At 49.0% G+C, this 12,504-nt stretch overlaps 1 protein-coding gene across 2 annotated transcripts in view; it reads left to right on the top strand.

Moving 5' to 3' along the window:
* The window catches only part of Nup210 (nucleoporin 210), a 102,671-nt gene that overhangs the window by 36,669 nt on the left and 53,498 nt on the right, over positions 1-12,504 (top strand). For both annotated transcript variants that reach the window (XM_031382575.1, XM_031382574.1), the window contains exons 7-13: positions 3,127-3,285; positions 3,854-3,922; positions 5,646-5,752; positions 6,690-6,830; positions 7,961-8,098; positions 9,774-9,929; positions 10,711-10,909. In XM_031382575.1, the coding sequence (XP_031238435.1) occupies positions 3,127-3,285; positions 3,854-3,922; positions 5,646-5,752; positions 6,690-6,830; positions 7,961-8,098; positions 9,774-9,929; positions 10,711-10,909 (969 nt within the window). The remainder of the gene's footprint in view (positions 1-3,126; positions 3,286-3,853; positions 3,923-5,645; positions 5,753-6,689; positions 6,831-7,960; positions 8,099-9,773; positions 9,930-10,710; positions 10,910-12,504) is intronic.

Here is a 12,504-nt window from a genome sequence, read left to right as displayed (position 1 = left end):
TGTTTTGTCAATGTGACAGAAGCTTAGAGCTGTCCGGGAAGAGCTAACCTCAGTGGAGAAGACAGTGCCATCATCACTGGTCTGTAGGCGAGTTATAAAGCATTTTCTTGATTAATGAATGTTGTGGGAAGGCCCAGCCCTGTGGACAGTGCTATTCCTGAGCAGGTGGTCCTGGATGGTATAAAAAGGCAGGCTGAGCAAACCATGAGAAGCAAACCAGCAGGCAGTATTTCTCCATGCCCTCTGCTCAGTTCCAGCCTCCAGGTTCCTGCCTTGAGTTCCTGCCCTGACTTTCTTATTAATGGACTATAAGCTATAAGTTGGCGGGCTGGAGAAATGGCTTTGCAGTTAAGTGCACTGGCTGCTTTTCCAGAGGACCCAGGTTTGATTGCCAGTACCTCTATGGTGGCTTACAACCATGTGTAACTTCATTTCTGGGGCATCTGACTACTTCTCGCCTTCATGGACATGAGGCACCGCACTAGTGCACTGATACACATGCAGACACAACACCCAGATACATAAATTGAAAGAAAAATTTAAAGCTGTAAGTTGAAATAAACTCTTTCCTCCCCAAGTTGCTTTTGGTCATGGTGTTTATCATAGCAACCCTAACTAAAACAGTCCTCAAATGACCTTTTCTATCCCAAAAGGCAGGGATGTGAACACAGAAAGGAAGGATGGATCTGAAACAATAGGGCCAGCACTCAGTCCCGTGATTTAGCGCCAGCATCCCATGCATGTGATGGTGGTGTGACTGAGCTCTCGTGGATTTGGACAGCCCTGTGCCTGTGGCTTTCCCATTTGTATCCCACATAGTCTGTCTCTAGGGCTGGCTCTACTTGTGGCCTACAGCTTCCACCCTCCTAGCGTCTCCCAACACGGAGTCTCCATTACAATGTGGGGTGCATCCTCACGGCTTCGTTCATAAATTGTTTTCACAGCATTTCACTGAGTTTAGGCAGAAGTCCATATGACTCCTTAAGTCTTACATCATCTACATTCTGCAAGTTTGCTAAACCAGCATCGTGGGGATGGTACCGTGATCTGCCGCCAGCTCAAGCAGTAACTAGACTGACTTGGCCTCAGCTGCTATGGCCTCTGAGTGTCTGGGCAGTAGAGCACAGGGAAACAAATCACAGGGAAACACTTTGGGTATGTCATGGCCGCACAGTAACATACCTAGAGGGCTTGTGCAAACATGCATTGTTGAGCCTTACCCTAGAGTTTAGTGTATCAGTTTAGTTGGATCTCAGGCATAACTCTGCACCTTCACCCCTCCCCCATGTGAGGTTTCAGGTAATGATAGTCTAGAGATTGTACTCTGAGGACCTGTGATCCAGAATCAAATCACTGGGGACTTTTTGGAGTGCACAAGAGATGCTAAAGGTAGGCATGTTGCCTCTTTTTCCAAATCTCCTTAGGGGCCTTCATTGGCCATATTTTATTCCAGGACAAGAAGTGGTACATAGCTGCAGCGCTTCTGACAGTGAACGAGTGACTGGTTAGGACATGCTAAGGGTGCAGGGGAGGGATGCTAAAGTGGTTAGGCTTGGGGGCAGGGTGCTGGTCTGCTCCTAACTAGCTGTAAAACCATCTCTTAGTCTATGTTCTATGTTAGACGGCATGCTCTAGGCTGCTCCTTGATATGACACAGTCTGGAGATCCAAGAGCACCAGCTGTTGTTCAGCTCCGCCTTTTGTTTGCAGCTCCCTTGGCTGCTTTTCCTCAGGGCAGGTGGATCCTGATGTGGCACCATGTGCAGCAGGAGGTAAGAGAGGAAGCCAAGAGTTCACGAGCCAGGCCTGCTCTTTTATAACAACCTGTACTTTCAGGAGCTAACTAGAATTCTAGCCTTGCCTTCATTCCTCTCAAGGCCATACCCTTGTGGACCTAACCACTTTCCCCTAGGCCACATTGCTTTGTTTTTAACTTCTAAATCTTTTCAAAAATCACATTTTTAAAATTCTGTATCTCTTTGTGAATATGTGCATGGGGGCGCAGGCGCCTGCAGTGGCTTAGCCGTCAGTTCCCCTGAGCTGGGGTTGTGAGTTGCCCAGATGGGTGCTGAATATTGAACTTAGGTCTTCTGCACTCTTAATCCCTAAGCCACCTCTCCAGCCTCCAATCGTCAGTCCTCCCCCCATCTCTGTTGGGGTATGTTGAGCATGAGGGTATGCCTGCCACTGGTCTGAGAACAGCCTCAGTGTTGGTCCCTACTGTTCATTTCATTAAGACAAGGGTTCTTGTTGACTGCTACATACTTCAGGCCAGCTGACATGCAAGCCTCCAGGGATTCTCTTATCTTCCATCATGCTGTAGGAATGCTGGGATTGCAAACACATGCTGCTGCTGCTAGCTTTGTGTTGGTGCTGGGTTTTGAACACCCTTTGGACACCTTTGGACATCCTCATCCTTACTCAGCGAGTGCATCCGTGACACGTTTTCTAGCATATGAAGTTTAGGTTCTTAAAGCAGTGGAAGTCAAAGCAGACCTTGAGCTAGCTTCTCACCTGACTTGCTCTGTGTAAAGTGGGGATGCCAGTAGTTCTTCTTCCTAGAGTTGTTGAGAGATGAGATGAGGGAAATTAGTCATGAAGTGCCTAAGCAAGACCAGAGCACCTCCACCGTGGGGTCTGGTCTCACTTTCCCTTTCTGGGAAATTGAACTCCTGTCCAGCAGCTGTCGTTCAAACAAAAGTGCTGTGTTCTCTGCCCCGATGGTGAAGATGGTGGGTTTCCCAGAACCTGTGATTTCCTGGGGAATTGTTCTGTGTCCTGGGCTCTTGTTGGGAAAGGCATCTTTATACAAAAATAGACCCAGGGGGAGCACAGAGAGTGGTCAGGACTAGAGTCATTCTTTGCAATGGTAAGGTGAGCATCTGGAAACCCATAGAAGACCATCAGGTATAGCCTTTTTGGTAATACAGTGAGAACCCCACTGGTCCCAGATGCGGAGAAGAGCTTGCTCACTTCTGGGGATAGTCAGATGCTCACCAATGCTAGCATTCTTCAAGCAGCTGTCTTGACAGCAGGCCCCAAGAGTCAGGGCTGGAGATGGCTGCATTGATGTGCAGTATTTCATACCTTCACCTTCCCTGCTTTTCTTGTCTCTTTTTTCATACAGAACTCTCAATGCCTTCTGATCAGTACGAGCTGCAGCTCCAGAACAGCATCCCAGATCCTCAGGGAGACCCTGCCCGTCCTGTGGCCATCCTGACACAGGACACATCAAGAGTCACTGCCATGCAGATGGGACAGAGCAACCTGGTCCTGGGCCACAGGAGTATCCTCCGCTTTGGCACTGTGTGTCATGCTGACTGCTTTGAAGCCAAGTTGTTTTTCTCCTTTAAAGCCAGCCAGGACTAAAAATAGCACTCTTTCCCCATCTGTCTGAAAATCAGAAAGAGCCTAAATAGCAACCCGCTGAGTGGAATTGCTCACCTCTGTGGGTGACTCACAGAGACTCCCAGAGACGGGAGTCTGGCAGAGGCATGCGTCATTCCAGGCCTCTAGAAGTGTCTCAGGAACCACAGTCCCCTCAGAGCGGGCCTGGCAGAAGCTGTATGAATACTGTGGGAATACTGGTACATAGGTTGTTGATAACCCAAGTTGTTTGTATGCCCTGTGGTCCCTGGTGTCCCTTGCAGAAACTCTGCTTTGTAGGGTAGGTGGTACAGTAAGGGTCTTGACTTACCGACATCTTTGCTCTAATTGGCCTAAGCTAGGGGTTCTTCACCCACCTCTTAGTGCATATAGTATCTGCACGATGCTCAGACCTTACGCGTGAGGCGGGAAACCCCAGCTGCTTTACCTTTTGTACCTTATGTTTTATACCTTAATTAAGAATTCAGGTATCCGTATGCAGGGAGCTTCTAGGCTGCCCAACAGCACCATCTATGTGGTTGAAGCCGGGTACCTAGGTAAGTGCGGCCCCCTGGGGTTCCCTAGACATAGATTGCCCGTGACTCCATCAGTTTGAGAGAGCAAAACGTAAAAGCAAGAGCTGAGATTCAGCTCAGCGGTGTATGTCTTAGCTAATGTGAGAATGGCTCTGAATTCAGTCCCTTGGACCAGACAGCAAAAGCAAACCCACAAAACTGCAGAGGTACAGCAGCTCTCACACTGGCCACATCCTCTGCCGTGTCCACGGCCATCAGTCCTCAGCCCTGGCATCATGAAGACCTGAGTGCTGCTCTGGCTCTGTCAAGGTTGGGGACCCCGTGCCTAGCTGAGCATCTTTAGCTTGACGTGACAGGTGGCAGTACCTTGGCAGGGAAGAAGGAAGCATCAGAGAGAGGAAGGAGCCACCTGTAGCAGTAAGTGACACCCAGGTGGATACAGGCGCTGCAGTGATAGCCAGCATGGGACATGTGTGTCATGGGAGTCACCATGGTACCATTTCCTGGAGTCTGAGGCAACCCACCTAAGGAGCTCACTGCCAGGGTTCAGTCTGGAGAGCAGTGGTCAGGTGGGCGGCAAGACCCTTAAGATCCTCTTGTCAGGGAGCAGCACCCAGTTGACAAGCACCAACCCCTGTGTGTCTCTCTCAAAGACCCTTAGTGTCTCAGCAGTATCCTTTGCTTGATTGGCCTGTGGTGAGACTTAGCTTCACAGTAGAGGTTGGTACAGGTGGCAATAGTGTGGTAGGAGCAAACACTGGGGCAGAGGAAAGACTTCGAGGGGGTTTGTGGGATGCAGGTGCTGTGTCAGACTGGGCTTCTGTGGTGGGAAGGGCATCCTGGCAGAGTGAACAGCTCAGCTGGAGTAATGGAGATGAGAAAGCCAACAGCATTGCATCCTGGGAATAAAAGTAGCTAGTGTTATATTGTGTGTGGGAACAGGGCTATCTCAGTGCCCTCAGAGCCCAGACCCAGACACATCTTTTTTTTTTTTTTGTTCTTCGAGACAGGGTTTCTCTATGTAGCCGTGGCTGTCCTGGAACTCACTCTGTAAATCAGTTTGGCCTCAAACTTAGAAATCCGCCTGCCTCTGCCTCCCAAGTGCTGGGATTAAAGGTGTGCGCCACCACTGCCTGGCCAGATACATCTTATCTAGAGCTCTCAGGAGCTTTAGCCTGGGATCCAAAACCTGTTCTAGCTTCAGGCTAGACCTGTCATCCCTGAGAGCTTAGACCTTCTGTGGCTACAGGTGAGACGCAGTATCACCACACGTTACATGTGCTCCAGCCTCAGAGTCTACACTGCCATGGTCTTGGGTGGACTTGTATGGCCTTGGGATATGTATTGGCCAATGGATAGACCAGAGGACTCAGAGTCTAAATGAGCTATGGCCTCAGGCTAGACCCACTGGAGCCTCAGATCTATTGGGAAGTCAGAATCCTGATTGTCACAGCCTCAGAGCTTAAACCTGCTGAGGGTCAGATTCTGATGAGTCCATGAGTGTTTAGAGCCCATTAGCGTTTAGGGTATGTTGGCTGTTGGTCCCAGGAGTCAGAAAGATCAGCTGTGGTTCTCTAGGTTGGGAATATATACTCCATATATTCCTGCAGCTATTCCTTGTCCAAGGAGGGGCCTGGTGAACATTCTGGGCCTTTTACATGGGTGTGCAGTACTTAGCCTCAGCTTCTCTCTCAGTCCTGCTGCCCTTGTATCATGAGTGTCGAACCCTTACTTCCTGTTCTAGGTTTCACAGTCCACCCTGGTGACAGATGGGTGCTTGAGACTGGACATCTGTATGCATTTACCATTGAAGTATTTGATAGATCCAGCAACAAGGTCTACCCATCCGATGTGAGTGCCCTCTGAGATTCTGATGGGGAGGCCATGTGGGATCAAGACCAGCCAAAGCTACAGGGTTCCCACATAGGCAGACCAGAGCTTCCCGTGACACTCCTAGAGCTGTGGAGATAATGTCATGGGGTCCATGAAGCACTTCAAGACACTGTTAAGCTATGAGTTGCCATTACCCCCTCATGTAGGGTTGGGGATGAATACCTCGGGCAGCAGGACCTATGGTTAGTGTTGGTGGGGGTGACAGGGAGGCTCTCTGCACATTGGCCTCCTGCTCCTTACATGGAGTCCCTGAGGCTAAGAGTCCATTCTGCTTTGGAGAGGATCAGGTGTCTGGGTGTGCTCACCACCTTCCAGAAACTCTCAAGTGACCAAGGCTACTAAGTTTAGCTTTTTGGTTCTGGAAAGGCATGGCAGATAGATGAGTTGGGGGAGTGGTGGCCATTCTTCTGTCCCTTGGAAGAATGTCCCAGCACCCTCACATAGATCACACAGTCCCTTGCTATGGTGTTAGAGATTTTAGAAGGAGGCCAGGCTCTTTTTTCCTTTTGTAGAGGTCTTTCTGTCCCTTGTTAAACAGTAACTAAGCCAGTCACTATGTTTGAAGCCCGGATTTTGGGGACTCAGTTCCCTTTTTTATATTCCCTGGTTCCTTCTTGCAACTCCAGGACCTGGGAGAGTGACAGTAGTCTGTCAGCTGCCCTGAGTGTCACACACTCAGCTAGAACTGTGGTGCTGGGTCTTGGGGCCTGCTTGTTCTCTGTGGGGAGGGGTTAGAACACTGGGACCTCATTCCTTCTGCCTGCTTTGTTTGAGAGGTTTTCGGGCCACAAGATCTGTCAGCCTGACCTCACTGCCACCTTGGCACTCTAACAGTCTCCCAAAATCACACTTATCTTTTAGAAGCTCCCCTTATCCACCCTGCTTGCCTTTCCAGAACATCCGAATCGAAACTGTGCTTCCTGCTGAGTTTTTTGAGGTTCTGTCGTCTTCCCAGAATGGCTCTTATCATCATGTCAGGGCTATCCAGAGTGGCCAGACAACCATAAGTGCAACCCTCACCTCTGTGGTGGACCAGGTGAGCTGATCTCAACCCATTTTTCATGTCCTAGCTGGACACCCATGACCCAACTCTGACATGTCAGTTGGCAGGTACTTTGCCCTAGGACCTACCTGGCCACTGCTCTGATACCCGAGAAGACTCAGTTAGGGTTTTTATTGCTGTAAATAGACACCATGACCATGGCGACTCTCATAAAGGAAAGTATTTAACTGTGCTGGCTCACAGTTCAGAGGTTTAGTCCATTATCGCCATAGTGGGAAGTATGGTGGCATGCAGGCAGACATAGTGCTAGAGAAGGAGCTGTGACTTCTACATCCAGATCCTCAGGCAGCAGGAAGAGAGAGTGACAATGGGCCTGGCTTCAGTAAACCTGCTAGCCCACCCCCTAGTGACACACTTACCACAACAAGGCCACACCTCCTAATAGTGCCACTCCCCATGAGCCTATGGAGGCCATTTTTATTCAAACCATATAGAAACTTTCCCACCTGGGGCTTGAGCTCCAGGTACCCTTGGCTGTCCAGAGCCTGTGGGTGTGAGGAAATGCTCCTGTTGCCAGACTTTGTTTTCCACCACCCTGCACCTATTTCTATAAAAATAGTCTGCACCTTTCAAGATCACATACAGAATTTGTCTAGGGGATAGCGCGACAGCAGGCCCGCTGGCACTTTATCTGTTTTGTCTGCTCCAGTCTTCCAGCCTTTGGTTTTGTCTTGTACTGAAAAGCCTCATCAGCCCTAGTTGGGAGCAGTAGTTTACCAGTTGGCACATTGCCAAGGGTGTTCCCCTCCTGCCTCATACAAGCCTTTCAGACCTGTGAGAGGCTGCGTGTACGCCTATGCCTCAGGCAGTGGTTTTGGATAAGATATTCCAGGCCTCAGTTTCTTTATCTGTAAAGTAGGAACAGTGACATCCATCCTGTGAGGGATACCCAAGGAATCAAATAATTTACATGAGTGGCCATTAAAGATCTAGAGTAAGCCTCCCCACCAAGCCTACTGTCTTTTCCATATTCTTAGGAGCACAAAGCTACCTTTATATGACCAGTTGTGCCCTTCGTCACGGAAGGGCAGTGTCTGGGTGACAGGAAAATACCTAGTGATAATGTGGTTGCTACAGTGACAGACGCAATCTCATCCTTGTAGGATGGAGGGGTCCATGTGCTTCAGGTACCTGTGTGGAACCAGCAAGAAGTGGACATTCATATCCCCATCACACTCTATCCTAGCATCCTGACATTTCCATGGCAACCAAAGACAGGAGCCTATCAGTATACCATAAAGGTAGGTGGGATGCTGCCTTTGGATGTTTTCTTTGGGGTGTTTCCTTGCGATGTTGGCTGGTTTTCTTTTTTTTTAATTCTTCTCTATATATTTATTGAGATAGGATCTAAACTACGTAGTTCTAACTAGGTTGGTTTAGAATGAATTCTCCTGCTAAGTAAGCCTTTGGTGCGTTTTCTTGATTGATGATTGAGTCCCTGGGGCAGGTGGTCCTGGGGTGCATAGGAAAATCACTGAGTGGGGCACAGTGATGCACCTCTAATCCCAGCACTCAGGAGGCAGAGGCAGAATTCAAGAGAATTGAATTCTGAGAATTCAAGGCCAATCTGGACTGTATAGAAGTTCCAAGACATCCAGGCCTACATAGAGAGATTCTGTCTCTAAACAAACAAACAGACAAACAAACAGAAGGAAAGAAAGGGAAAGGGAAGGAGAAAGAAAAGAGCAAGGTGAGCGAGCACTTGAGTGAGCAGCACCCTCATGGCCTCTGCGTCAGCTCCTGCCTCCAGGGTCCTGCTTGCTTGAGTTCCTGCCCTGACTCCTCTCAGTGATGGACTGTACCTGGAAGTGTAAGATGAAATAATTCCTTTCTTCTCCAAGTTGCTTTTGGTCCTGGTGTTTAACACATCCACAGAAAGTAAACAAAGACAGCTAAAACACAGAAAGAGAATATAGGTCTGAGTTCTCCTTAGCAGTCATTCTTCTAAAAGATATTATTTTTAAATGTAATACAAATATAGTAATAGGAAAACCTGAATTCAAGTGGAAACACCACCTTCCCTACTACATGTTTATCATTAGTGCCTTCGTGATGCTTCTAGTCCTACATGGTGCTGGTCATCAGGGACTGCACTCAGCTATGGCTCAAGCTCCCAGGAGTCAGCCTGGTCCTGTCACTCCTGTGGTCTGCCTGAAGAAATGATGACAGGTATCCTGTGTGCACTGGCACTTGCACACTAAAATATGTCATCTGAAAGTATGTTCTTGACTCAGGGTTTCAGGTTGATCGCTGATCTAGAAGAGGGCCTGGCATTCACTTCTCCAAGGATGGTTAGGAGCAGGCAGAGCTGTGTGCTGGATGTGCTTGTGTCTCCCCAGAGCAGAATTCTGCGTGAAGCTCCATGACCAGGGTGGTTTCTGCCCAGGTCTGAGCTCTGGTCTGTATTTGTATGTCAGTTCCCAGGTCCCCAGAATAGGAGATCTAGAATGGAAGTGGATGAGAAAGTGAGGAAATGTTGGTTTGTGTGACATTTTCCATGGGCAGGACTTTGGTTGTGTGTGTAGGTGTGATTTTTGAATGTATGAAATGTGTGTACGTGGTATGCTAATGTATATATTTGTGAGCCCATGAGTATGTATGGTGAATTTATGATGTCAACATAGGTGAGTGTGAATGAATGAAGATGTCAAATTAGACTGAGTATGAGGAGACATGTGAATGGTGAGTGTGAAGAGGTGTGTGAATGTGTGGCAGTGGGAATTTGTGAGCAGGCCTGTGTGTGTGTATGTGTGTGTGTGCGCGCACACACACACAGTGGGGTACCAACACCTGTGTGTGAATAGATGAGCATGTTTGTGTGATAGTGAGCGAGAGTGCACACTTGCCCGAACCCTGTACATCCCCAGACAGGGAGGAGCAGGGGACTGATAAATCCCATGATCATTTCCTTCCTAGGCCCATGGGGGCAGTGGGAACTTCAGCTGGTCTTCGTCCAATTACATGGTTGCCACAGTCACCGTCAAGGGTGTCATGACCACAGGTGGTGACACTGGCCTCAGTGTGATCCGGGCACATGATGTTCAGAACCCTCTCCATTTTGGTGAGATGAAGGTAAGATGGTGGCAGGACATCCCATGGAGAGGCTCAGGACAGTTTCCAACTGCCCCTATCACCTCACTGCCCCTATGCTCAGAAGTCTTATTCCTCCGCCTAAAAATTGTGCTATGTGGGGAGTTGATGGGCCCATCCCAGCTCTGATCTCCAAGAGTCAGGCCCCATAGTAAGGATGAGATACTGCACATCAAACAGTGGCAGACAGAGCCAGAAAAGTCCACAACAATGGCCAGAGGACATGAGTAACCACAGAACAACAGTGGAAAGTTTCCCACACAAAAGTCAGGACTCTAAATTAGGAGGGGTGTCAATTGAATGCCTGAACGGAAAATTTGCAGAGGAAGAGGGCTTCCTGGCTCCTCTTCCCTTGCTCTATGAAGGTGCAAGTTCAGGTGTCCTGTTACTGGTATTTGATCCTGACTGACTAAGAGCCCCAGTTGTCGTCAGGTGGGGTTGCTCACTACCTGTGCTCCCTTTACCATGGGTCTCATGGTATGTCCAGTCCCAGCTTCCTCTTACATTAAAGGAGTGTGGGTTTTCAGTGGGATCCACACACATATGTTAAACGTAGGTTTATCCTCAGTTCCAGGTGAATCTATCAGGCCTGACAGAGGAAGTGCAACTACCCACTATTGGGATCAGTTGTGAGTCCTTTGCCTCAAACCCTTTCTCCTCTGTAGCTGACACCAATGACAGTCCTCAGCAGGTAGCGTGTGCCACAGTTAAAACTGACTGCATGGGTACATGGAATATGATGGGTAGTTTTCTCTTTCTCTAGGTGTATGTGATTGAGCCCAGCAGCATGGAGTTTGCCCCCTGCCAGGTGGAGGCTCGAGTGGGTCATACTCTGGAGCTGCCCCTGGTAATCAGTGGCTTCATGCCTGGTGGTGGCAGTGAGGTGGTCACCCTGAGCGACTGCTCCCATTTTGACCTGGTGGTGGAGGTGGAGAACCAGGGTGTGTTCCAGCCATTGCCAGGTAAACCAGTAGCAGATTTGGGGTCCAGATGGTATGGGTTATCTGAGGGACCACAATATGAAGAATGGCCTTTGCCCTGGGCTCTTGTTCTTTCTGAATCCTGCCAGATGTGTTGCCTTTGTCAATCCGTCTTTACGTTCTTTTTCTCTTCAATGTCTGCAAAGTATCTCTTCCATGCCTGAGTAGTCTCCTGCCCACACTTATATTTCAGTTCATGAAGTGCAGCAGGTGCTTACACTATAATACATACATGGGGTTTGATTAGTTCAATCATAATGCCTGTGACAGGCCCAGGCCACCCCGAGTACATCTTTCTCAGCCTCCTGTCTTGGAGATAGTATTATTGGTAGTGACTGTGACAGTGTCAGCTTGCATGTGTGGAGCAGGCAATTTGTCTGACTGACCTTGTTTAGACTTCACACCTATAGCAGGAGGAGCTGCTGATGGGCCATGTATCCAGTGATGACACTGGGGCAGCTTAGTTGTTTATGGCCACATGCAGCCTGTGCAGGCATGAGGTACAGACCTGCAGCTCCAGTTTCTATGAGCTATGGCCTCCCAGAAGTGTGGCTCCAGGGAGGGTGAGGATTTGCAGCTTACAAAATCCACAAGACACTTGGGTTATGCATAAGAGCAGGCTGTGGACAAGAACAAAGACAACATTCAGTGAGTGACTGTACCCATGCCATGACCTAAGGGGGACAGTTCTGGCAGGGATGGTCTCATGGTGAGCCTAGAATGTCAGGACGTGTTCCATCATAGAGGGTTCGAGCCTACAGGCTGGGAACCACTGGAGATGTTTGAGTAGAGAGGGATGTGAGTCCTAGTGGCACAGATGCTTTCTAAGTGGCTGTGTGTACCCTGTGGTTGTGATGACATCCAGAGCTGCTCAGAGGAAGAGGACATCTCTGGGAAGTACCCAACTAAAGCCACTAGCTGGTGGCCTTAGAAAATCTAATGTTTCCACATGTTAGCTATTGTGAGTAGAAGTGGCATTTTGAGGGAGAGGGACCGCTAGCAGCCAGAGATGGACTGTCCCATGTACTGGTCCCATCCCCATCCCACAGAGTGACTATAGGGTGCTACTCAGTCTTTGGGGAAAACCTAGGGCCTGTAATTCAACATTCCCAGGGCTGATAGCCTTCTTCACTTACTGGCATGGTATTCAATCTCTCTGAGACTTGTTTCTCCGTGGGTCATGGGAAATGGGTACAAGAGCCACTGCCTCCTGAGAGGACTACACATGGACATCCCTCTGAACATCCGGAAGGTTTTTCAAGGAGTCCAGATTCTGAAGACAGCAGCCAAAACAAATCCTGTGTGGTCAGCATTTCCCCTAGAAAATGCTGGACTCTCTCTCAGTGAATAAGGTGTTGAATGGGAATCTCTGGGACTCAGCAGGCTGGGGCAATGGATGTCTTATATGTATGACGGCCACCCTAGGGCACACATGCCCTGTGGGACAGGTCTAGTCACCAGGGTAAGTTAGTAGAGTCAGCTTCTCTAAACCAGGGTCCATAGCAGGACTCTGGGGAAGGGACTGTATCAGGTTCCCTATTGGGCAAGTGCTTGCAGATCATTTCTTAGTAAGGATT

Source organism: Mastomys coucha, unplaced genomic scaffold (assembly GCF_008632895.1).
Source record: "Mastomys coucha isolate ucsf_1 unplaced genomic scaffold, UCSF_Mcou_1 pScaffold20, whole genome shotgun sequence".
Classification (NCBI taxonomy): Eukaryota; Metazoa; Chordata; class Mammalia; order Rodentia; family Muridae; genus Mastomys; species Mastomys coucha.
This window is presented reverse-complemented; position numbering and strand designations above follow the sequence as displayed.